Here is a 25,526-nt window from a genome sequence, read left to right on the forward strand (position 1 = left end):
AAGACTCACAATTGAGATGACTAATTAAGCCATGTCAGTGGAGATTCTTTATGAAAATTATCCTTTGCACCATGACAATCATTCCTTAGAGAACACAGTTGCACAGGGATAGCAATGAAAAGATTCTTGGCAGATCGTGGGATTTCATTCATAAAAGGCGAAAACGTAGAAAATAAGTATTTTTAGCCTTAAGAGTGATTGTTTTGATAACATTTATGGTTTTATTTGTGAAGACAAAGAATAGCATGCTTTCTTGGAAGAGGAAAAATGTTAACTGCTCATGGAAAGAAAACCTGAAAATTGACAGAAAGAGAAAGGCAAAGATATTTTTTGGAACTTAAAAAAACCCAATGTTTTTAAGAGTTCAGCACCATTATATACATTTCATTTATTTTTACGTATTACAGTTTAGTGACTGTTACCTCAGTTGTGGCCAGATTACAAACAACCTGCCTATCAGAGCCATGATGCCCTCCTACCCACACAGGCAGGCAGAGTCTCCATCGATTACACATTCTAATGACTTTTACTTCCTCATCTATAAGGTATTTCCTCTTGGCCCTGCCCCGCGAGCGCCTGTAAACTAGAAGGGCAGGTGGGTGGCCTTTTGGAGCTGCTCCTTCTGGAAGCAGAGCTATCACGAACCCCGAGCTCCGAAGGAAGCAGAGAGCACTGGATTCTTCCTCAGGACAATGGCGTAGACGACTTTAATGTTTACCCAGCGTGAGATACAGTGACGTCGACTGTAGTTACAAACATGCCTAGTTACAAACATGCCGAAAGCCTCAAATGGAGGAAATGTGAATTGGTTGTTTTGCCAACACAGTAGGAAAAGAAACGATTTATTTCACGACTTTTGAAGATTTTTAAATTAAGACTCAAAATGAACGGCTCTCATACCATATTTAACTCCAAAACATTGTTTTTGTCAGTGCAGGGAATGCTTCATGATTCACGGTATTGCTATGAATTTTTGGTAATAGGCCCTTTAAAAAAAGGAGACTGAGAAGTGCCAGTCATTCAGAGGGTAACAGCACCGTGGTCAGAAACGTGAGCCCTGGGCTGGAAGCCTGACTCCACCACGTCCTAAGTGGGGGGTTCTGGACAGGTCACCGAACCTGTCTGTGAAGTAACCTCATTTACTCAAAAGAAGTAATAATGGCTCCAACCTAGTAAGATGGTTGGAAGGATGACATGACTTGATTCACGTAAAATGTAAAACACTGGCATGTAGTATACACTCAACTAATGTCAGGTATTACTACTGACCTTTCTCAATCCCAAGACATCACAGTTAACAGTAAAAAAAAAAATAACCCCCAGATGAAGGTAAGGTTTCACCTCTGCCACTGACTATGTGGAAGAGCCCGGGAACTGAAGCTCACGGGTCTCCCATCTGTCGCGATGTGAGGTGGGGAAGGTCCTTCCATTGCTGACTTCTCTAAGCCCACCTCAGGGGAGATATTTTGAGGAACAATTCAGTAGAGTATAAAAGCATCCTCAGTAGCCTCCTCAGAAAAGTGGGTTTCTATTAGACAAATTCCGTAATTTCATTCTTTGCACAGAAACCTATACCCACAAAGGGCTCAGCACTTTCGGTGAGGCGGGCAGTGGAAATGGGGTGGATGCCATGGGTTTCTGGAAAGTGTGTGGTCCTACAGGCAGAGCAGTGGAGGGAGGGATAGGCAACTGGATGGTCTGCTTCTGATGAAATAGTAAGCCTCAAGGATGTCAAATATTTGTGGCTTTCCTTCATACATGGACTCACTTTATGATTTTGGCTTCAGCAGCAACCACCCCACGGCCTCTAACTGTCTTTCTTGGCACTGTTTATTGGCAGAGTGGACCATGCCCCGGGTGATCAAACCTGAAATAATGAAAATGAACAGAGTGGGGGGGAAAAGGGTGGGGTCTGCCAGCAATAGTCTCGAGGGACTTGAGAACAAAGTAAACACAGAGCCACCAGTGTGGAGTGGTGAATGTCATCACCGCCATAGTTCTCACTCAGGGGCTGGCTTCTTGTTATGATGCCGAAAAGTCTGTGTGGCTCTTCAAACAATCCAGGTATTTTCTCCTAGGAGAAAATCCCAATCCTACTAAACCTCTGAGTTTCTCATGGACTAAAACCTAAATACCCGCTAGGGTCTTGGGCACTTGGACGAAACGTTTAGTCATAGCAACATGGAAGCCAGCAGTCCATTGTTCCTGCTTTTGGCCAAAGCTGGTGCCTTCAGGGTGATTTATGTGGAGATCAGAAGTGGAAAAATATATTCACTAGTGCATAGTAAAAATACAAACGGTCAGAGAAGAATCTGCCATTTCCTTTTCCATTCCTCACTTTATCACCCACTGTGACCCGGCTTCTGCCATGGACAAGGTCACCAGAGAGTTCCCTGGTGGTAAGTCCAATGGATAATTCTCAGTCCTCATCCTACCTGGCCTTGCAAAAGTATCTGATTCTGGGACAGTTCTCTTTCTCTGGTTTCTAGGATACAACTAGAGGGCAAGTCTCCCAAGACCAGGGGCATTATTCAAGGCAGTATTTCTCACAATGCTTGGAGAAACGCTTGCTCACAAAAGATACTCCGTAAATGTCTGAACAGACCCAAACTTTCCTGGCTCGTCTGCTCATCTCCTGTCTCTTTGGCTGATCCTCTGCAGGATTCTCTCCTTTCACCCACTCCTTAAATGATGAAGTTCTTCTGGGCTGGTTCTAGACATACTTCTATTCCATACACTCATCCTGGGTGGCCTCAGCTACTTCCCTGTCTTGGCTGATCACCCTTCCTGTGAGGTCTTCCAAGCCTTTTTTTACTGACCATCTCGGTTCTAGTGCCTCCTTCCACTCTGCTCTCTCTTTCAGTGGGACCAACACACTCCCACTGTCCAAACCAGACCCATGGGAGTCCTTCTGAACCCCACCCTCCCTCCACACACACTCCCTGGCACTGTTCGCCTCCCACATCACATCTCCGGCTTCTGTGGCTTCTTCCTAAATCTCCCTATAACCTATCCTCTTCCACCATCCCAGTTCAGGCCACCACTCTATCCGAGTTATTCCAACAGCCTTTCCAAGTGGTGCAGCTTATGTCACCCTCCAGCCAAAGCGCCAGGTGCCCCCCTCTGTCCCTCTACCCCCACCGAGTCAGGTGCTACATGCTCCCTATTAAACTGCTTATCACATGATAACTGTCATTTCCTATTTTAATGTCTGTGTTGCCTGCTAGATATGTCTGTGTGGTTCCTTATTTGAGCCCCTGAAGCTAGGATGGTAGCCATGAAAAAATTCACAAATACTTCCGAATGAGTAAAGAAAAGTAGATTCCCGAAATGTAAAATTCAAATCAAGACAGGATGAGAACATTCTAAAATCGTAATTTAAAGTCCTGAGCCCCGTTTTCAACGGTTTGGTCAAAAAACTTCACCAGGTGACGAGGAGGGGGAGTAACTGAGAGTATCGAGGTACCTTTCGTATAAGCAAATGCCGATTTGGGTCAGTTTCAGTCGCCACACAGAAAGCTACTTCCCAAACTCTTAATCAAACTGATTCAAGTTGAATCTGTCTATACTCTTGCATAATAAACCAAACGTAGTTCAAATATTACCTGCTGTCCAGTGACTCAGGAAAATATAAGATATAATCTCCACATCCCTAATTCTTTAAGTCAAAAGCACTCTAATCCTATCTTAGAGCTGGAAAGGAGTCTGAAGCTCATCCGAGCCAATCTTTTCCAGGTGAAACTGAAGCTCAACACGCTCATTTTACAGGTGACCAACCAGGGCTCAGAGAGGCGTGGAAAGGACTGGAGTCCCAGCCGCCAGTTAGGGAAAGAGCGGGGTTAGGACCCTGGCTACTGGGCTGTAGCTGCGTCTGGATCCTAAGTAACCACACAGATGGCTGTGCTTTCAGGACCATGTTGCATATGAACCGTTTCTTTCAACCACACTTAAAACTAACAGAACTACTATTGCCCAACAAAGAGTGTGGGGCAGCTAATCTGAGGAAGAGAGCGGAGGCAGGAGACTTCTCAGGTCAGTGACGTGCTTCTCACTGGCGTGGCAGAGGGGAGACGGAAGAATCGCAGTGGAAGGCAGGAGAGAAAGAGTGGACATAAGGAGGGGGCCGCGGTGGGAATGTCAGGGTACTCACCTTTTCCTTGTCGCTGGCTTCTCTAGCCACGGTAGAGCCCTGAAACACAAAGACCGTCATGAAAACACGCACATGGGAGGCATCGGGCTTCACACGTGTAAGCTATGCAAGTGTGCCCGGCCAGAGCGCAGAAATAAAGGAGCACCCACTTCGCTCTGGAGCCGTGCCCTGAGTGAGCTCTGTCCCCTCCCTGGCCACAACTCTGCCCCGTGGGCACTCCCCGCTCTGCAGACATTCCTGCCTGCTCGTCTCCAACCCTCTCCCTAGCTTGTCACCTGAGCTGGATTCTCCCTGGTTCTTGTCCCCCTGCTGGAGATCAGAAAACCTGACAATCACTTGAACAGTAACTTTTTTTTTTTAATGATTTTTTTTTTTTTAAAGAGAGAGAACATGAATGGGGCGGGGGAAGGGCAAAGGGAGACGGAGAGAGAGAGAGAGAATCTTAAGCAGACTCCATGCCCAGCACAGAGCCTGAAGCAGGGGCTTGATCTCACGACCCTGAGATCACCACCTGAGCTGAAATCAAGAGTCAGATGCTTAACCGACTGAGCCACCCAGGCGCCCTTTGAATAACTTATTAACACCATGCTCTGCTTCTTGCCTCGATTGCCAGAAATGGTTGGTCTTATATCTTCAAAGGTGATGTTGGCCACTCGTGGCTGCAGTAGCCACTGGGGCATTAAATGCCTCCTTCCCCACATTACGTCTTCCAGATGTGGGCCCGTCCTAGCCCTCTGCCTGCCCTTCTCCCCTGTTTCAGAGTTACTGATGGACATGTTGTCCTCACTACTCTGAGTAAGACCCTGTGGGTCCTTCCTGTCCCCCTTCACTCTGGGAATCCCTTCATACATATTTACTTGCACCCCCTTTGTGCCAGGTCCTTAGGCTGAGCACAAAGGTATCAAGGGGAAGAAAAGACAGTTCTTGATCTCTGCAATTCTACTCTGCTGCACTGGTTGGCAAAGCCACGCCTCAGAGCTCTGGGGTTGTCCGAGAAGACCCAAGCCCACCCAGATGCCAACGGGGGCATGCGGTAGAGCTCAAGAAGAGAAACTTCCCCTTGTTTGTGGAAGATGCTAATGCAAAAGAAAAGTTGGCTTGCAGATGGCCAGTGAATTCCTAGCGATGTCAATACAACAAGAACAATTTCTTCTTCGTGCTCCTCAGGGACCGCTGCAGTATCTCACACAGCAATGCCTGGCATTCCCCGAATAAATGGTTGGAGAAGGATCACGACCACGTCACCGCTCTCCCTTCCCCCGTGGCGCTGGCCACCCAGGCAAGCCCAGGTCAGCAGTGACGCGCTTCTCCGACCACCTCTCCTATCGGCGTTTATTGCCCTGGAAGCAGCCGTGCATTAGTGGATTGTGGAGAGTCCCCCTCCCCCGCCCTGGATCAAAGCTCCATCCCCCTGGTGGTCAGCATTCCCAGGTCGGCGGACGTCAGAGAAGCTGCTATTAGCCCAGGGGAAATGCTCCGGGTTTCTGGGGGGAGCATCGGAGGAGCACAAAGCTGACCCATGAAACGACGAGGGACAATGTGAATTGTTCGTGAAGGAAAACGTGTGGTCCCGCTGCACAAACCCAGCAGCTGCCACTTGTAATGGTCCGTTTTCCTGGTTGGTTTTTTTTTTTTTTAGGGATTCTTGAATACAGACCACAAAGAGCTTCCTTTACACACTGATTTCTAACAAAGAATGTTCCCAAATTAAAAAAAAAAAAAAAAAAAGACGGGATATTTGCAATATTTGAGCACTGTCTATGCTCCTGGTCAGAGGAGGAAACTTATTCCTCTTTCTATCTTTAGCCAAGTTTCTGGTCTCTCTGTGTGTGTGTGTGTGTGTGTTTTCCCTCCTGCAGTAAAATTTACCCTGCTTCTGATTCTTGGTGAGCTTCATCTCTATGTAAATGCAGATCATTAGCCTGGGGGAGGGGGGGAACTCACCCAAATTTAAATGAATTCAAAATAAAAACTCAAACAGAAGTAGAAAATAAGGTTAGTAAGTCAAGGCCAAGAGTTTGAGCCATGAAATGACGCCAGATGTCCAGGTTCCATCACAACCGAAAGTACTGGCAAGAAGAGAATTTATTCTACAAGCTAAAAAAGGGAGATGAAATTAAGGAAGTCTGAGGCAAATTAAAACTATAATATCCAGTCTAGAAGTATAATTTACATCAAGATATGTTTACTAGATGCTTCCTTGAACGATTGCCTATCTTAGGGGAATAGAAAAATAAAAAGGACCAAAAATTTGCCTTTAAGGCACTTACTAGTAGGATGGATGAGTCACGACCACAATTCACTGGCCAATTCCCATATGCTACACATTATGCCGGACGTGACAGATGTGTGTGTGTGTGTGTGCGTGCACGCGCGCATGTGTAATCGAATCCTCATAACAACCCAGTAAAGGTAGGTATAGTTATCACTGTTTTACAGATGAAGAAACGGAGGTTCAATAAAAGTTCAGCAACCCACCCACAGCTAACAAATGATAAAACCAGGACAGGAGGCTTCAGAGATCACTCTGGCTTATTCTATAGGGGAGTCAGACCCGTGAACAAAGTCCCGTAATGCTCCACAGCATCCATCCTCTAGGCAGCACTGCAAAGGTTGCTGAGTGAGAGAGATGATCCAAGAGCCCTGGAGAGTGGCTGGGATTTCCACCAGGGTGATTCCAGGCGACAAAATTGCCTCAACTTGGAAGCAGAACAGAGCAAGGCTGTATTTGGGAAGCTTATACAGTTTATCTGAACTCCAGAGGGGAGAAGATAAGCCTAAACCATCTTCCCTCCCTTAGACTAGCATTTCTCAAAGTGTGCTCAGCATCCTGGGGTCCCAAAACCCTTGCAGGGCTCTGCAAAGTCAAAACCATCTTTCTAATAATATTGAGACATGATCGGCCTTTTTCACTGTCTTGATATTTGCATGGATGTTACAAAAACAATCGTGGGCAAAACTGTTGGCAGCTTAGCACAAATCCAGTGGCACCGAATGCTACTAATAGAGTTTGTCATAAAATATATACAAAATATACATTATATATATGTCTAAAAATGTCCTTGATGAAGCAATGAAATTAGTAAATCTTGACCACGGAGTACACATTTCTTCCATATTCTTTGTGGGAATATGTATAAAACACTTCTGTTTGTGAAGAAGGAATGTTTTAAGAACAGTCATTTTTGTGATGATTTGAGTTACGAGCTCAACTAGCCACTTTTTTCATTAAAACATTTTTACCTGAAAGAACAACTGGCAATCTCTTTACTCAGATCTGGGCGTTTGGTAGTTATTTGCTCAAAGAATAAGGCTGTGGGGCTCAGCTGCGTGCTGGGGAGCTGTGTGCTGGCGTTTCACCAAAAACAATGCACAAGGCTTGTTGCCAATGGTAAAATTTGAGCTTTCAAGTGGAAATCAGAGTTTTAAAAAACTTGTATCCACCATCGTGAGCATGACAGCTTCTCAATACTTAAAGACTTCTCTTATGAGACTTGTGATATTAATGTGACTTCTCGATATTGCATAATGAGTCAATATTTGGAAGACCCCATAACTCAGTGACTGCATCTGTTTCAAATGATCAAAGCATGCAAACAGACCAATGGGTTTTAATGAAATAAATACAGAAAGTTCACTGATGTGATTTCTGATCCCACATCGTAACTAAGCTTTGAGAAATTACCTTTTGTCAGGTTTTGGTAGAATATCAAAGAACAGTATCCACAAACTTCTGAAAAAGTTATTAAAACACCCACCCTCCCATTTTCCAACTATGTATCTGTGTTAAGGTCTGACTTTCTTCATACACATCAATCAAGTAACATCGCAACAGACAGCACAACCAGATAGGACATTCCAACTATCTCATATTAAGTCAGATATTAGGGAGATTTGCAAAAATGTAAAGGAAAAAAAAAAAAAGGTCACCTGTCTCAATTTTTTGATTTGCAAGATACAGCTATTTTTCATAAAAATATGCTAACATGTAATGGTTTTTTAAATTATAAATAAAGTAAGCATTTAAAATTTTTTATTTTAATTTCTAACGTTGTAAATAGCAGTATATACAACCCAAAAGCTTTTGACAGTCCTCTTTTTAAAAAATTTTAATTTCATTATAATCAGCATACAATGTCATATTAGTTTCAGGTGTACAATATAATGATTCAACAATTCTATACATTACTTAGTGCTCATCATAAGTGTACTCCTAATCCCCATCACCTATTTCAGCCATCCCCCTCCCTCCTCTCCTCTGATAACCGTCAGTTTGTCTCTATACTTAAGAGTCTGGGGGTTTTTTGGTCTCTTTTTAAATTTGTTCATTTGTTTTTTAAATTCCACATGAGTGAAATGATACGGTATTTGTCTTTCTCTGACTGACTTACTTCACCTAGCTACCCTCTAAATCCATCCATGGCAAGATTCCGTTCCTTTTAATGGCTGCGTAATATTCCATTGTATATGTATACCACATCTTCTTTACCCATTCATCTATCAAAGGACACTTGGGTTGCTTCCATAATTTGGCTATTGTAAATAACGCTGCAATAAACATAGGGGTCCATATGTCTTTTCAAATTAGTGTCTTTGTATTCTTTGGGTAAATACCCAGTAGTGGGATTACTAGATCATATGGCAATTCTATTTTTAATTTTTTGAGGAACTTCCATACTGTTTTCCACAGTGGCTGTACCGGGGGTCCTCTTTTAAGAGTGAAGGAGTCTGAGATCAAAAAATTTGAGATCTACTGGCAAAGACCAAAGGGTGGCAATCTTTTTCTGAATGGGTCAGCTGGTAGATGTTTTAGGTTTTGTGGTTCCGAACAGTCTCTGTGGTACTATTCAACTCTGCCATTATAGTACAAAAGCAACCACACGTGATGCAGAAACACTGGCCACGGCAGTGTTCCAATAAAACTTTATTTACAAAAATGGCCAAGCTGGATTTGCCATGCAGGCAGGTCACAAATTGCCAGCTCCCAACTTGGACATCCTCCCCCAAAGTCAGTGATCCAAAGAGTCAGCTCACCTCACTCCCCTCAGAATTCCCGTGGTGTGCCTCTCACCCAGGGTCTTTGTAATAGCCGGTCTCGGGGCCTGTGTCTTCTGCCAGGAAGGCCCTTCCCTCAGCTCATGCCCTCTTCCTTTGGGTCTGCTGCAATGTCATCTTTCCAGTGAAAGCTTCCCCGACACCCTGTCTAAGGGTTGTCCCCCATTCTTCCCCATCTTCACTTCTATCCATAGCACTTACCACTTCTTACTATGCTATAGGATTTACTCACTACTTTTCCTTATTGTCTCTCTGCACCCACCACAATGTCAGTTCCTTGAGCGCAGGTCTGGTCCATTTTGTTCATCGCACTATTCCCAGCACCAAAACACTGCCTGGTACGTAGCTGGTGTTCAATAAATAGCTCCTTGAAAATCAGACATGATACCTCCTAACATGTGCAAAAGTCTGGTAAAGCCAGCAAGCGATCCTTGCTTCACTTGCAGGTGAGCACTGCTAGTTTAGTTGCCTGGTGGCTTTAAGCTCTGAGCACCTCCTAAGTGTTTAGCATGATCAATTACAACATTTGTTTAATTACTTAATAAACATGAACAAAAATCTCACCTTTAAGTCGTATTTCCTATATACAGATAAACGGTGGCTGAACACATTTCTTGTAACAATCACGTAGATTTCAACTCCATCAACATTAAGCCGGTACATGCCCAAGAACTGGGGAAGAAGGGTGATCCCATGACATTCTACTATATACTGCACAGGAGAGAGGAAAAGGAACACATTATGTAATCAAAATGTGCTCATTCAGATGTAAAATATAACTCTTCTGCCTTTGTGTTTAGACAACGTGAAACCCTCCAACTACTAAGGTCCTATTTACAGAAAATGACCGTGTTTATACTGCCTGACCAGGATCTGAGATCACCACGTATACATAGATAAGAAAACTCAACTTATTCTCCAAAGAGATATTTTTCCCTAACATCCCAAACTAATTTGTAAAGTCAAAAGTTGGATATAACAGTGTTAGACAAGACGGCAAGTGATTGGTCCATTTTCTAATTCCTCTAAAGGGAAATCACACCCTACCGAGGGCCTCCCCCTTCCTTCCCAGAAGCCTGGGTGATGACTCTGTGAGGTTGAGGGAGAGTCACTTGGCCACTAAGATCAGCTCTTTTAACAGTGTTATGAAAGTATAGCACTGAAGCTGTGATTAAAGAGGAAACTGTGGAGAGAGCTGAGTGTTAGAAGCTGGGACAGTCATCTCTAGTCCTAGCTTTTGTTTCTCACCCATCACACTAATGCGCCGAGCTACTGCCTACCAGAGCAGCAGCGTGAAGGGAAGGTGCCACGCTACCCCAGAGTACTTGCTCCTGCTCTCCGGACAGACGGAGGTGCTCTCCGGACAGACGGAGGTACTCTGGCCCCCATGTTGGATTTCATCAAGGCCACTGGACAAGTTCCAGCTTTGACACCATTTTTTTAAAAAAGATTTTATTTATTTATTTGAGAGAGAGAGAATGAGATAGAGAGAGCATGAGAGGGGGGAGGGTCAGAGGGAGAAGCAGACTCCCCGCTGAGCAGGGAGCCCGATGCGGGACTCAATCCCGGGACTCCCGCCGAAGGCAGTCGCTTAACCAACTGAGCCACCCAGGCGCCCCTTGACACCATTTCTGATTACAGTTGCAAAAACACAACATGAGTCTCGAGGTATTGATGACCATCCTCTAAAGGGTCACAAGGGGGAGACACATCTCCTTTGAAAGCTGATCTTTATAAAATGGGTCCCACTGCACTCTCCAAAGGAAAGTTGGGTTTTCCTTTCTTTAAAATGAAAGGGGAGAGAATATTTCAAAAGAGCTCTTATTTGTCCTTGACAGGTGTGTGAAACCTCTAGGATAATGAATAGCATGAGCAGCATGATTCCAAAACTGTAAAAATTGTTAAAATCATATACGTTGTGCATATTTATAGGGAGAGGCCTGGAAGAATGGTCACCAAGTGGTAATGATAGAATTTGGGGTAACTTTGCTTTCTCCCCCCTTTTTTGTAAAATTATGCTGCTTGAATTTTTCCATTTTACAATGAGCATTTTATAAAAATAAAAATAAAATGCCCTTTCAAACTTTTTAGTGGCAAGCACTGTCAATAATCAACTCTGATAATATTTAACCATCTTAAAGGTCAAAAAAAGCTTTTAGTTTTTGTCATTAAAGATGAAAAGCATCAGTACATGAGTTTGATATTTGTCACCCAGAGTGTTGGCAGGTTTTAAAGATGCTCTTGCTCTTTTCTATCATACTGACCATAACTGAGCTACACATTTTAAACTGATATATTTCCTGAGTAGAGTTTCACCTCAATTTGTTCTTCCTTTGAAGTCAGATCAGTGGAACATTTTCTATTTCTCTCCTTTCAAAAAAACAGTAAATGAACATGAGGTTTGCAAATACAAAATGGGCAGTGAAGAGGCATTGGTTGAAAACAAAACTTCTCACATCTGATCTAAAGAAATAAAAACGGCTGTTGTCCCTCACCTCTGAAGAAAGATGGTTGGGTGAGCCTTAAAAACATGGAGACTACAGGGGTCTACACTGTGTGAGCACGGTAGAAGGAATGTAGGTTTGTGAGTTGGAAAGAAAGCATATGCATCCTGGTGCCTCCATTTACCAGCTGTGGGATCTTGGGCAAGTTACTAGATCACTCTTCATTTTAGTTTCATTTTCTGAAAAATGAGCACCATAATTCCTACCAGCAAGGAAAGTTGTTGTGAGGATTAGTATGTCAAAATACTTCACGCCATGCCTGTGTGTTGTACTACATTCTTCCTCCCTCTGCAGAGGACAGTGGTAATAGTTAATTATTTTCATTCAAAACTCTCATAAGAAACTTCAATGGTACGTGCATCTGCTTGGTCCTCCGAACTCAGGAACGCGGACTGGCGTCCACTCTGAGGCAGGCTCTGTGTAGGTATTTTGGAGGCTCACAGGGCATGCATATCTATCCCCTGCCCCGGGGGTGGGGGGTACCCCGCTGCTCAACCCCTCTTTGTGCTCAGATTAGTCTCATCTTGGCCTATCTTTTACAAGTCCTGGCAACAGAGTAAGTCTTTTTGATCAAAATCTCTTTACCAAGCCACAGAACGCCTTGGAACAGAGTAGATACTATTATTCAGGTAATGAAAATGATAAAGAAACTTCCTGCACACTGTACAGGAAATCATCGACAAGGTTTTTTCTCTCCCCACAGAAAAACACCCACGTGGATTACATTCTACAACTCCTCTATCTTTAAGACTAAATAAATTACTGCATATAAAAATGAGATCAATTTAATCTGCATCTCCAAGTTTCTACATGCGCTGCTTCTCAAAGGCCTGGCTCACTGATGAGGCTCTTAGACGAACACCTTGAAAAATACAGATTTAATAGACTTAAGCTCCTGCGTTTATAAATATGGACCAGACCACAACCTATATTCAAGCCTATCCTATTAAGATTCCAGGACCGGTGAGCAACACAGCTGGTGCTAACGGTTTAGAAAGCATTGATGGGGAAAATCCCACCCACTGACGGAATTTCTGGGCAGGGCTCCGGGAAAAGATGAGACGGTTTCATTACAGGAGAGGGACATTCCAGTGGCTCTGGCAACGCCAAGCCGGGGGACCGCTGTTCTAGCGTGGCGTGTAACTGCCTGGGGAGCTGGCACAGAGGCCCGGATGTTCATCCTCTTGCGTTCTTCACCAGCTGACCCCGGAAATGCTGCACACAAACTCTGACCCCAGTGGTCACATCTGCAAACCACACACGAACTACCAGGGTAATCTCACATCCAGGGCGACTGTAAATTCATGGCCAGAGCTTTAGCTGGGCCCTTTGCACAACTCAGCCACATCACGCAGCTAGGAGCCCTATTGGTCCAGCTCCACATTCACGAGCTGTGTATCCCTCGGCCAATTATTCAACTTCTCTGTGCCTCTGCATTTGAAGAAGAGGGGTAATGATAGAAATGAGGGCATAGGGTTTCTGTGAAGAATGTGAAGACCTGGGAAAAAAAGGACTGCGGGGGGCTGACTGCCCATGACCTGAGCTGGAACAAGATGAAACCAAGACCCTGGGTGAGGGGTGGAAAAGGAAGCGGGGAGGAAGGGAGGGAGACTTCCTAGAGCACCTGAGGTATCCCTAAAATGCTGAGAAATGAATTTTATTTTAAATGCATGATGGGAACTCTCAATTTCAATGAACCTCCACAAAGACTTTCCAAAAATGAATAGTTTTGTGAATGCATGTATCTGCTGATAAAGTGAGGTAATGTTCTTGTAAATATGAAAGAAACACTAAAAAAATTGTATTTCTCTCTCATGTTATTTTAGGATCAGAACTCTGAGCACTTTCAAGAATTTAAACATCATTGACAAATTTACAAAACAACTTGTACATAAATGCTTCCAAAATAAGAAGAAAGGGGTGTATTGCGGGCACTACAATATCATGCCATTTTTTTTTTAAAGATTTTTATTTATTTATTTGAGAGAGAGAATGAGATAGAGAGAGAGAGCATGAGAAGGGGGAGGGTCAGAGGGAGAAGCAGACTCCCTGCTGAGCAGGGAGCCCGATGCGGGACTCGATCCCGGGACTCCAGGATCATGACCTGAGCTGAAGGCAGTCTCTTAACCGACTGAGCCATCCAGGCGCCCCATATCATGCCATTCTTCAATAACCAATCATTTGGCAGGAGCACCCTCTTTTTTTTGAATATTGAAAAACATCCTCAGCATCTCTTAATTTCTTTTTTTAACATTGTTGATTTGATCACAAGATAATCTAAGGAATCTTTGCTTCCTCCCTTCTACATGCTTAATTTCCAGACTACAAGAATGAAGAAATAACAATTTAATCCTGAGGATGACTCCTTAAGAAAGGTCTGAGTATTTCTTTCACTTTCAACCACTGTCTTGATGTGGCTACAAGGCAGGCCTTCCCTACTGGCAAAGGACAGAGACACGTGGGTGTTCCCCACCCGCTATATTAATATCTCAGTCTCCAGACTCAGCAGGTGCAGTGCCTACAGTAGCCTGGTGGACTCCTTTCTAGAAGTCAGATGAGTTTGCAACTTCTGTCCTCTGCCACTCTGAGGTCCCAACGGAGATAAGGCCACAATTGGACCAAACACTTGGCAATGCTGAACATCCATGTGTGGCTCAGAAATTAAGAGCACACATCAGGCAAGAGAGAGGATTCTTTTATGAGAGCATGGGCTGCATATGTACAATCCTGGAGAGTGTGCCTTTCAGTGGCTTCTCGAATGTGGCATTTTCCCGACACATTCCTACCTGTGGCATAACGCCGGCTCTCTATGTCACCTGCAGCCAAGCTTTTCTCTCACACCAAAGAGAAGCTTGGTCTGGCACCTGGACTGGTGGCTTTCAAATGCTTGCAAATCCACGATGACACTGAGTTTTCATCTGAATAGGTACTGAATATTTACTCCCCAATTTTAAAAGAGTGAACTTGATTATCATCAATTCTTATTATGCTTGTTATATGAAGCTAAAACACTCAGTTATTCTTGGGGTCAGCTTTCAGTGTTAAACTCACTGCATTACCTACATTTAAATGCATTTTTAAATATTGTTTTTATTATTTTTCACTTTTGTACTTTCTTGGCTGGATACCTCAAGTCACCTGTTACTAATCATGGAGTGGCTTCTGTTTTTTTCAAGAGTACTCTCAGAAACTTTTATTTGCTTGCAACGTTTCTGTCTGAAACCTATGCTTCCAACACTAACAGTTTTTACTTCCTTCTGTCTTCTTTTAAAAAAGGTACTTGTAAACGATTCCATGGTACAATCAATAAAACCAAATTTTATCTCTTCGTAAGTCTTCCTTAGAACTTTTTCCTACATAGCCATGGGTTTGTTAGAACTATCATACCACGATAAATTAACACGGTGAAATCAGAATTTTTAAAACATATACAATGAAACAGCCATAAGATCTGTTTCCTTCGCTCTTAGGCGCTCAACAAGAATAACAAGTATTATGAATCCCCGCTTTGTTGCTCTTCTCATGCAAAATGAAATGCCATTAAAAGATTCACAGCTGACTGAAGGGTTCAGCAGAGAGGATTCTAAGTGACGTACTGCAACGGATAAATATTTATATCTCCGCGTGAGAGTGTGAACCTGGGCTCTGGCTTTTGGAAATTGCTGTTATTATCATGTTTCACTCATTTTTTTAGAGGCTTGAAGTGACAATTTAATATAGCATCAAATTAATACTTCAATGTAAAGTCTTGTTTCATTTAATGTTTTTGAAAGGTTAAATTATCTGTAATCCTTATTGTGCCTCTGGCTATGTTTATAGATCACTGACAACATGAAAGAAAAGAAAAGAAAAGAAAAGAAAAGAAAAGAAAAGAAAAGAAAGACAGCCTGAAATTAAGGATTGCTTTGTTTTAGAATGACCAAACAAATAAATAAATCCAAACTTAGCTTGAATTAATGTTTTGGGAAAATGGTCTTTAAGTATCAGTTAATAGAGTTTATTTTGGTTTCAAACAGTTTTGAGGTGAAAAAAGAATGTAAGGATGACTACATTTAAGCTAATATAGACACAAAACTACTGCTTTTCTTAAAATTGATAAAATCAGATTTGAAAGGAACATTCCTCCGTAGTGTTTACAAACACTCTTAGTACTGAGATAATGCAGAAAATATAGAATATACCTTAAGGAAAACACTGATGCTCTTGTTTGTTACACATAATTAAGACCCAGAAACACCACGGTTATTAAAGATGAAATGACTTTGTAAGAACTACTCTATCGTAAGTGCAGATAACGTTTATTCATTGACCACAGTGAAAATGCAGAATTGCTGCTCCAACATCACCCTAAGGAGATCTGAGAGGCCCGTGGCCTCCACTAGATCTGCACCCGATGGGAGGCTTTAGCTGGTCAAAGAAGGTGGGTTCCAGAACCAGCCCCTTGCCCTCCAGTCAGAAGCTGCACCCCCCGTGGCCCGTGCCTGGGGTCGGGAGCCAAAGGTTTAAGCAGGTGTGCCAGCGAGCCAGGACAGGGGAAGGAGCTGGGGCCAGAGAAGCTGGGCTGGGTGGCAGGAGAGGCAGGGAGCTGGGAGGTGCTAGATTCTGACAGAAACACGTTGTGCTCTCCATTCATTTTCTTCAGCACAGATAAAACTCTCGGGACAACACCTTTCCTAAAGTCAGCTTGAGGCCCGCTGGAGAAGAGGCGATGAGCTCAACAAGACCATCAAACACAAGAAGGCAAGTATGGCTGCCTTTGGAGAAGACCTTCCCGCCCAGCTGTGGAGTGCAGTCCACAGCCTTGCTGGCAGCTTCCTCCAGGTCTGCCTCCCGGTCACTCTGGCCAAACGTGGGAGCTTCTGGGGTGGGTGGTGGGGAGGACTCAAGAGCACCCCACCAGTTGGCTGCAGCTTGGCTGGCCTGCATTGTGATCTGACTTCCCCTTCTGCCCAATCCTACCCTACGTAGATAGATTTGATCCCTAGTCAACGTCTTGACCCCAGACTGTGGGGGCTTCTGCTTGGGAAGGTCACTCTGACGGAGAGGCAGCAGGCCCATGAGACAACAAATTCAGGTTCCCAGAAATTGCAGAGGTTAGGACCATCAGAAATAGAGTTTGAACAGTCATGCATAAAACATTTAAAAAATAAAGGATGCAATTTCAGAGATGAACTTAACACAAGAAACTATCAGGAATGAACTGGCAGATTTTTAAAAATGGAACTTCTACAAGGAAAAATGTAATTATTGAAATAAAAACCCACTGGACAGGTGAGACAACAGAATAGGACAGTGGAAGAGAGAACCGGGACTGGCAGAGCTGAGGAATTTCCCCAGAATCTCGCAAGCAGGGATGTCTGGAGATGGAAAATGGGAAAGAGGAGTGAAGAGCCATGAAGACCAGAATGAGAACATTCTAGCTGTTGGAGAGATGAGAGGAGACAGACGGTATATAAAGAGAGAAGGATGACAGAATTTCCAGAAACTGGAGGAAATCTGCTGCGGGCAGCGGGTGTTGGTGAATGGGCTGGGCAGCTCCCCAGAAGCCTGAAGATGAATGGGTAGGACGATGGGAACTGAGGGCTCCGATCACCCCATTAGCAAGCGGCCACTCCCTGCCTGAAAAGTGGAGCTCAGCAGGGCGCTCCCTGGGGACCCGAGAGATGGTAAAGGCCTTCCTGATGTTTCTACGAAGAGACGAAGAGATGCCAAGAAATGTGTCTGCAGCTTCTGAGGGCAGAGGCCCTGTTGGGAGCTCAGCTGTAGGAGCAGAGTTCCAGGGTACTCCTGGACTTGAAACTTTAACCTACTTTGCAAATCTTAATTGACTTCTCCTCCAGATAGGGGATCAAAAACCCAAGAGCCGACTCAGAGTGTTTCTCTAGCTCTAGAAAGTAGATAGTGCCCTGCCATCTAACAAGCTTCATCAGTGTCACCTGGGAGCAGGTTAGAGACGCAGCATCTTGGGCCACCCCAGACCTACTGAGTGAGAATCGCGTGTTTCTGCATGGGGCTTGGGTGTTGTCTCTACAATCGAAGTATGAGAAGCACTGATGCAGTATGTAACTTTTTCTCATTCTGCACAACACCCAACTGTTTTAAGCTGTTTTAAGTGCCTATTTTTTGAGCTTTCTTCTACTGTGGCTCATTCTTTGAATGATGACACCAACACCACTGTCCCTCATGGGAGGATAAAAAGATGTACTCCAAGGAGGGTCCAAAAAAGTCAAACATTCACTCTAACATCCTCTACTGAGCTGTGAGGTACTAGCTAGCTTATTTAACAAGGAATTCAGATGTTCAGGCATGACATCCAGATTTGGTTCAAGTTACTAGGTGTTTCCCAATGCAAAGGATAAAAAAGGATTTTGGGGTTACTTTATCAACCTTACCGATTTATCATTTCAGTCATTTTGAAATAAGAAAGAAGTAAATTTAAACGCTGTATTTCAAAACCTTAAAAGATATTCTTAATGATACATTCTTAGGCCTTTCTTAACGATGTATACAGTAACTTGTTCCCTCTCCTTAAACTTACAAAGTTTTACTAACACTGACCCTGAATTTCAGTTAAAGCTGAAGCTACATGATGTCAGAACTCCCAATGATTTCAGGCCAATGGGAAAAAAAAATCAGTCATTTTAAGAGAAGTAAGACATTCCAGCAGGCTCTTGACTATTGTTTCCTTTTCAAATGCTCTTCTGACACTGGTTGATAATCATCATTTACAAGACCCAAGTTTGTTCTAGCCTAACAGAAATTTAAAGAAAATGGTATTGACACCAAAACTTTAGGTTATTTTTCCAAACATAACAAAGAGAAAACCAAATAAAGTAAAAGAGACTTATAAATGTTTGCTTTGCTTAATAGAAATTCTCCATTGGTCTGAGAGATGATGCTGAGTGGAAATTAGGGCAGGATTTGGGCTGCACGTAAAGACTAAGGCAAGACGCGGGGGCTTGGGGAAAATTCTAACTCCTCATGGTTTGAATCTTCGTAATTCTGTAACAGTGCCACACGATACTAGAAACTGGGCCCCCTAGTGGATTGACAGGGTTAATGATTTTAACACTGGGAGGTAGGAAACTAAGTAGAAGAATGGGCTTTATCTTATTCAATCATTGATAGAGCACCTACCATACACCAAGCTGGGCAGGTTGTAAATATGAATTCACCTAATTAGCACAATACCCAATGAAGGAGGTACCATTATCCAAATTTTATAGACAGAGAAGCAGGCGTAGAGTGGTTAGGTAACTTGCCCAAGGTCACATAGCTGGTCAGGGGCCAACTGCAGCAGACAGCTCGAGTATGAGGTCTGAATCACCTACCACACCATGTCGCTGGTGAGGCTGGCTCATCAGAAGCTTAGTCCCAGAAGAATTTATTTAAACATCTAGCAATGTTCCACTTCTCCAGAGACTGGCCTCATGGTGATTTTAACCTTCCAGACTATAGCTGCAGCTCTGGATATAGTCCATCAAAACAGAAAACAATGAAAGCAAAGAGAACAGAAAAGGGAAGCCAAAGGGCCACGGGATAACACAGCTGTCGGCAAGTCCAGCCATTTGCTCCTCGGGAGACACCCTCTCTGAGAGCCAGTCCCATCCACTGACAGGCAGTTGGACCAAGTCTCTCTGCTTGTCCAGACCAGGCAGTTCAGAAGCACAGCACATCAGAAGGTAAAAGCAACAAAAAGCAAGATGAAATAGAAGAACTGATAGTTGCCACTGAAGCAGAAGACAAAAATTTGTAAGACTCCACATAAATCCTCGAATTGGCCCAGGCCTACATAAAGTTGGAAGAAAGGCCTGATATGCATCACAAATGCCCATGAGCACCACTGACTAGACCAGAGAACCACAAAGCCTGGAGAGATCTCTTCTGGATCACAGATGATGAGGCCTGTGTCCAATTGCGTGCAACAGCTACACCTGGGGATGGACAAGGCTGAGCTCGCCACCATGTCACATCACCAGCACCCTGTGTGAAGGTGGCCTGTGAAAGGAGTGGCGAGAAGAACATTCAAATCCTGCCTGGAGGAAGCTGGGATGGCAGAGGGTCAGGAAACCCGGGCAAACTGCATCCTCCCTTGCACAACCGTGGTGGCTAAGTGTAACTGTGTGTCAGTGTGGTTTCAGCAGCCTGCACTGATGAGTTTCTTTTCAAGTTCTGTGAAATTCTGTGTTGCATGGGCGTTTGCAAGGATGACGCTGATTGTGTCACATGTCCTCTCTGTGGCGTACTCCTTAGACCAAGACAACTCTGTCTGATCTTAGGACTAAGAACAGTTCCAGTCCTCCCGATCAACCGATTCACTGGTATCTTCAGGCACAGCAGCTGTGTAATGGACTTGCTCAGGTTTCTCTTTCAACTTTGGTTCCTAGGAAACTCAAACTCCCGGCCCTCGTGCAAGCAGGCATGCTGGCATCCTGGCATGACATTTTCAGCTCATCCCAGGCTCCATTTTGTGTCTTCACCCTCTCCTTCCCTCTCTTCCCATTTATTCTGTCTTGTGTTTCAAACTTCTTTGAAGGCCACCTGATATCCTTTCTGGAATTAGGTCAGGGTAAATCCCTGAATGAATGAATGAGTGAATGAATGAAACATCGATGGGGAAACTGAGCTTCGAGATCACCTAAGCAGCCATTTCTTAAAAATCCAGGATCTAGGTCTCCTGGCTTTCAACTTAATGCCCTTGAAATAAATTGTATTAATAGTGGCAATTCTCAATCATTAAGACGCTTTAGATTAGATTTAAAATACTATTTTTAAGAAGAAAGAAAAAGCTAGATGTTGGATAACAGACTTTTCTGGGTAAAGAACATACCAAGAAAAGTAATTGTTTTCGAGCAGTGGAACGAAAGGCAATCTTTAGCACTGGGAAAGCCCCGGAAGCACGTCAATAGATTTATTTTGGTCCCCAGTGTATTTCATGGAATACTGATGACATGTCAAATCTGCATGCGAGGTTACAGTGACTACCCCAGAGAAACATTTCAAACAGTGATTTCTGGGAAGTCAAAAAAATTCTGAACTCAAAGTTGTCATCAGGAAGTTGATGTTTGAATTGCATGTCACATTTTATTAGAACGGTATTGTAGCCACGTATCAGAATAATATGTTTTCATCAGTCACTGAGGTATCACTTTGCTTTGAATGTTCTGAGGTACTTTAAAGAAAGAATAAAAAGAATGTCTAAGTATGACATTAAGTTCCAGAGGGGGAGAAATGAAATAGTAGACAGTTTAAAAGGTGAATAGTTAAAAGTCCCATTTTGTAATTTGATTCATTCAGAAGACTGTGCCTTGGTGTTTTCACCCTTACCCATACTATCCTGGCATCTTAAAATGTCCTTTGTATTAGGCAACAACGTAAGTGCTACAGAACAAATTTCAAAAGGAAGAGATGTTACAAAAGACTTTTTAGATATTCAAAAAATTGAGAGGCTGACTAATGTTTTTAGAGAATAAATTAGGAAAAGTTCCCAGTTTCCAGAAACAGAATAGAGCTCAAAGATTTTTAATAAATTTCACTGCAAGCAAAATACAATCGATCGTATTTGCAGAGACGGGAAGAAAAAGCAACTGCCAAGAAATAATCCATGATGTCAGAGCATCATGCGTGACCATAAAGTAGGGAAGCTGACTTTTAAACAGACATCTCAGAGCTCACAAATCCAAACGAGCACTGCCTGCAAAGTAGTCACTTTGAGAGGCTGAGACTTAATGTTTCAGAATCCTTCAGTTCGTACAAGCGGGGCTCTCAGCACTTTATTCTGAATATCCTCTGTGACAGCCAATCTTTACCTGTGAGGAGGATTTGGAGCTATATAGGTCAAAAAACGCAGCAGGAGTCTAAAAGCAAATGTGTGTGTGTGTGTGTGTGTGTGTGTGTGTGTGTGTGTGTTGGCATGTAGCCAGACACCAGTTCTGAAGATGACTGCCATGATGTTGCAAGCAGTGGCCATATTCATGCCAAAGACCACAATTTCTCAGGACACCGGGTAACCCGACGATGACAGTTGGCGTATACCGAGCCGCCAGGGCGTGGCAGACTCTGCGCTGAGCACCTGCTGTGCTCTCTCCCGCTTAACCTTCAGAACTCAGAGTCAGGTGTTGTTATTACCTCCATTGTCTAAATGAAGAAACAGAGGCTCCGAAGTCCAGAAGTCACATGGTTAGAAGGTGACAAGGGCTGGGATTTGAACCCAGGAATGTCTGACACTGGACTTCATGCTCTCACGTCACAGTAGGTAAGGCCTCTTACAGCTCCAGCTGGGACCTGGGTGCATGCGCTCTACCAGGCACACTTGGGTTGGAATTTATTGAGATTGAGGGAGAGAGAGGGAAAGGGAGAGGGAGACAGGAAGGGAGGGAAAGAGAGAGAGATCACTGCTCCCAACAGTAGTTTCATTTTATTCCCAGGGGATTATGAAAGGAGAACACTGAGGGGCGAAAAGGAGGCAGGAAGTAGACAAACACCAATTTTCTAAAATTGACTAATTTTCTCAGAGTAGGGTGGATCTCTCTGGGGCCAGGACAGGATGAGACAGAGAAAGCAGGATAGGATTTGGAGGCGTAAATGGATAAATACCCAAGAGGTCAACACCTAACTTCTGGCATGGTTGAAACACTTCTGAAACATTGCTAAATCTTCAACTGAGTGACTTAAAATTCAGAATGGTAATCATCAAAATTATTATGCAGAAGAGTATTTACATGAAAAGTGTTATATAAATAACTACTGACCTTCATAGTACAAGAATTCCTAAATGTTAACTATCTTTTTATTTATTTTTATTTTATTTATTTATTTATTTATTTATTTGAGAGAGAGAATGAGAGACAGAGAGCACGAGAGGGAAGAGGGTCAGAGGGAGAAGCAGACCCCCCGCTGAGCAGGGAGCCCGATGCGGGACTCGATCCCGGGACTCCAGGATCATGACCTGAGCCGAAGGCAGTCACTTAACCAACTGAGCCACCCAGGCGCCCCTAAATGTTAACTATCAGTAATCTGGCCACAGGAATGTTAATAAACCCAGCTAGAGGAGATTTTTCTGTCAAATGTGTTCTCGTCATTTTCTAACTATATCTTTGGCCTTGGTCATAATTCATAGTGAATGTTAACTTTCTCAAGAGTTTCAAATAGAGAAAAATTACCTGGTGGTATTTCTTCAGGATGTTGTGCATTTCGGCCACATCTTCACTCGTGATGGTCTTGATGATGTATCTTTTGTCATAGGAAGTGTGGAATCGAGCCCCACTGCGCGCCTGGGAATCGTTGGGAAGGGGTGCGCTCCTGGTCAAGGAATTCTTCCGGTCGGGATAAGGTGGGGGGAGGAGGGAAAAGACCGGTTAGAGGCACGGCCTTCTGATTTCCAGATCATGTGTTGTCCTCACAAGTTTTCCAAACACATTTACGTTTGGAACAAACTGGTATAAGTAGGATGACAACATTATATATTCGTCATAACTCAAATTGCTAGTCCTTCAAATGAAATGAAAACAGACTGGATATATACTATGCTTCTGATGTCCTCAGAGTAGGCTAATGCCTAGAATTACAATCAAAGTTATTTTGTTCACCTTTTTCTTTTATGAGCTGGACAAGAGCTCAAATTTTCTTCTGAATCAAATTAGGTTCCAGTGATGAAAAAATTTTTTTTACATTCCCCGAGTGGTTTCCCTATAGGACAGGTATTCTGCCAAACAGCAAGCAGGAAATATTTCTCCTAATTCTGATACCACCCCCATGAAGTGGTTACTATTAATATCATCATAGTTTTACAGATGAGGAGATGGGGACGAGAGAGAGTTGATCACTGGGCAAAGGTCCCACGACTAGTAAGGGGAAGCTCTGGAGTCACATCTCTGGTGTGGTTGGCTCAGAGCCCCAGTTATCAACTAGTAAACCGCTCAAAACTACGCTGTCTGCCGCATGCCTTGAGAGGGGCCTGAGCAGCTGTATTCTAAACTAGCTCCTCACAAGACTCGGATTTGGTCCATCCTCCACCCCCCTTCAGCCATTTTTGAGAACAACTTAGCTCCTGGAGGGTGGACGAGGAGGGGCTCTGAGCAGGGACTCTGGTAGCATCATTTCATTTCTAGTATCTGGCTCCCGCTATCGACACTCCAGGTAGGTAAGTCCACCCTAACATCTACCCTTTTCCCATTTGTGACTCTCCTGTTTGAATCTCTCATTTTCTTAGCCTCCAAGAAACCTCTCCCCCTTCCTCCCACGTTCTTACTCTGGTCACTCAGACTACTAGGATAACCTCCAGCATCTCAGAAGTCTGGACCTCACCCCTGATGCCTCTGTTCCTCAGTACTGACCTGCCTGCCCTGCCTGGCCCCAGTGGGTTGTGTAGGAGGGATTCAAAGGCAAAGACATCTTCCCTCTCCAACTTCCTCTCTAAATGTGGGACTGGGTTGGACAAGAGCTTAAATTTTCTTCTGAATCAAATTACGTTCGAAAGCCCCACTGAATGTCCACTAAAGGGGACACAGATGTCTTCAGAGAGGCAGGTGATTATCCCTGCATCATGGATTTTCAATGAAAGAGTTCCTTTCTGTCTGGTATAGTCAAGTCTCTTTATCCTTTCCTTCCTTTCTAGATGAAATCCGACAGGAAGAGCCCTATGAAGTACAACTATGTTGCAGGGGCAATAACTCAGGGAGGTCCTTCTGGTGCTGAGGGAGGGGCCGGCGAGCGCATTCTTAGCTCCCAGGATGCACCCCGGCACGGCTATCGCCCACCGCCGCATCCCGCGACAGCGCATCTTGATCAGAGTGCTGCCAGGCGCACCTGTCAAGTGCAGGGCCAAAGCTGCCAGTGAACTGAATTTGCTTTCCTTGGGTTATTAGGAAACTGGAGAGAAGAAAAAAAATCGATGTAACTTCCAATGAGGTTAAAGAGCAGGAATTGGCAGCGTTAAATTATTCTTGAGACAACTGAAATCCATTAGATAGACTGAGAAGGATGAAAATAATTTTCAGGACAGAAATGGCCATATTCGTGAGAGTCTAATTCTCCATGACATTGGTTTTTTTTTTTCTCCCCCCTCAAAAAAATTCTCCTTTGCACTACTTCCTACTAAGAAGAAAAAGGAAGAAAATCAAAGTGAATTTCCCCTCTTGGGGTTTTAAACACTAGCCAAAAACAAACAAACAAACAAACAAAAACAATCATTGCCATGGGCTAATGGTCTTACATTTCCCTCCCACACATTAACCTGCAAAAAATTATTCCAAATAACTTCTTTTTGGAAGGGGGCGGGCAGGTAATAAAGGATACCTGTGTTAAGCAAAGGACAGAATGACAGCAACATATTCATTAATATCAGATATTAAAGTCTAACATTCGATCACAGACCAACGGGAGAGAATAAAATTGAAAGCTGCACAGTAAGTGCTTCTCAAACTTTAATGAGCCACCAAACCACCCTGGGGGATGACACTGAAATGCAGATTCTGACCCCGCAGGTGTGGGCGGGGGCATCTGAAGAAGCAGATGATGCTGATAGAGTCACGGTAGGTCTGTCTCCCAGGTGAGAATCAAGGGTCTGCTGAACTGTGGCTATGATGTGCTTTGTCTGTGCAGAGTGTGTCAAGTCCAGTGCATTAAGTATGTCATAATTACACACTTACCTGCATGAACACCTTTCCCACTATATTCTGTCCAGTTCTGGTTTGGTTAAAATGGGAAACTTTGGGCGCCTGGGTGGCTCAGTTGGTTAAGCGACTGCCTTCAGCTCAGGTCATGATCCTGGAGTCCCAGGATCGAGTCCCGCATCGGGCTCCCTGCTCGGCAGGGAG

General features: G+C 43.8%; 1 protein-coding gene across 1 annotated transcript in view; it reads right to left on the reverse strand.

Moving 5' to 3' along the window:
* Window positions 1-25,526, reverse strand: part of PIP4K2A (phosphatidylinositol-5-phosphate 4-kinase type 2 alpha) — a 168,670-nt gene that overhangs the window by 26,143 nt on the left and 117,001 nt on the right. The window contains exons 4-6 of the mRNA XM_081820741.1: window positions 22,872-23,024; window positions 9,770-9,916; window positions 4,151-4,189 (exon numbers count right to left, since the gene is read on the reverse strand). Coding sequence (XP_081676867.1) covers window positions 4,151-4,189; window positions 9,770-9,916; window positions 22,872-23,024 — 339 coding nt within the window. The remainder of the gene's footprint in view (window positions 1-4,150; window positions 4,190-9,769; window positions 9,917-22,871; window positions 23,025-25,526) is intronic.

Source organism: Leptonychotes weddellii, chromosome 5, assembly GCF_054177405.1.
Source record: "Leptonychotes weddellii isolate Sample4059 chromosome 5, ASM5417740v2, whole genome shotgun sequence".
In the NCBI taxonomy this organism is placed as follows: Eukaryota; Metazoa; Chordata; class Mammalia; order Carnivora; family Phocidae; genus Leptonychotes; species Leptonychotes weddellii.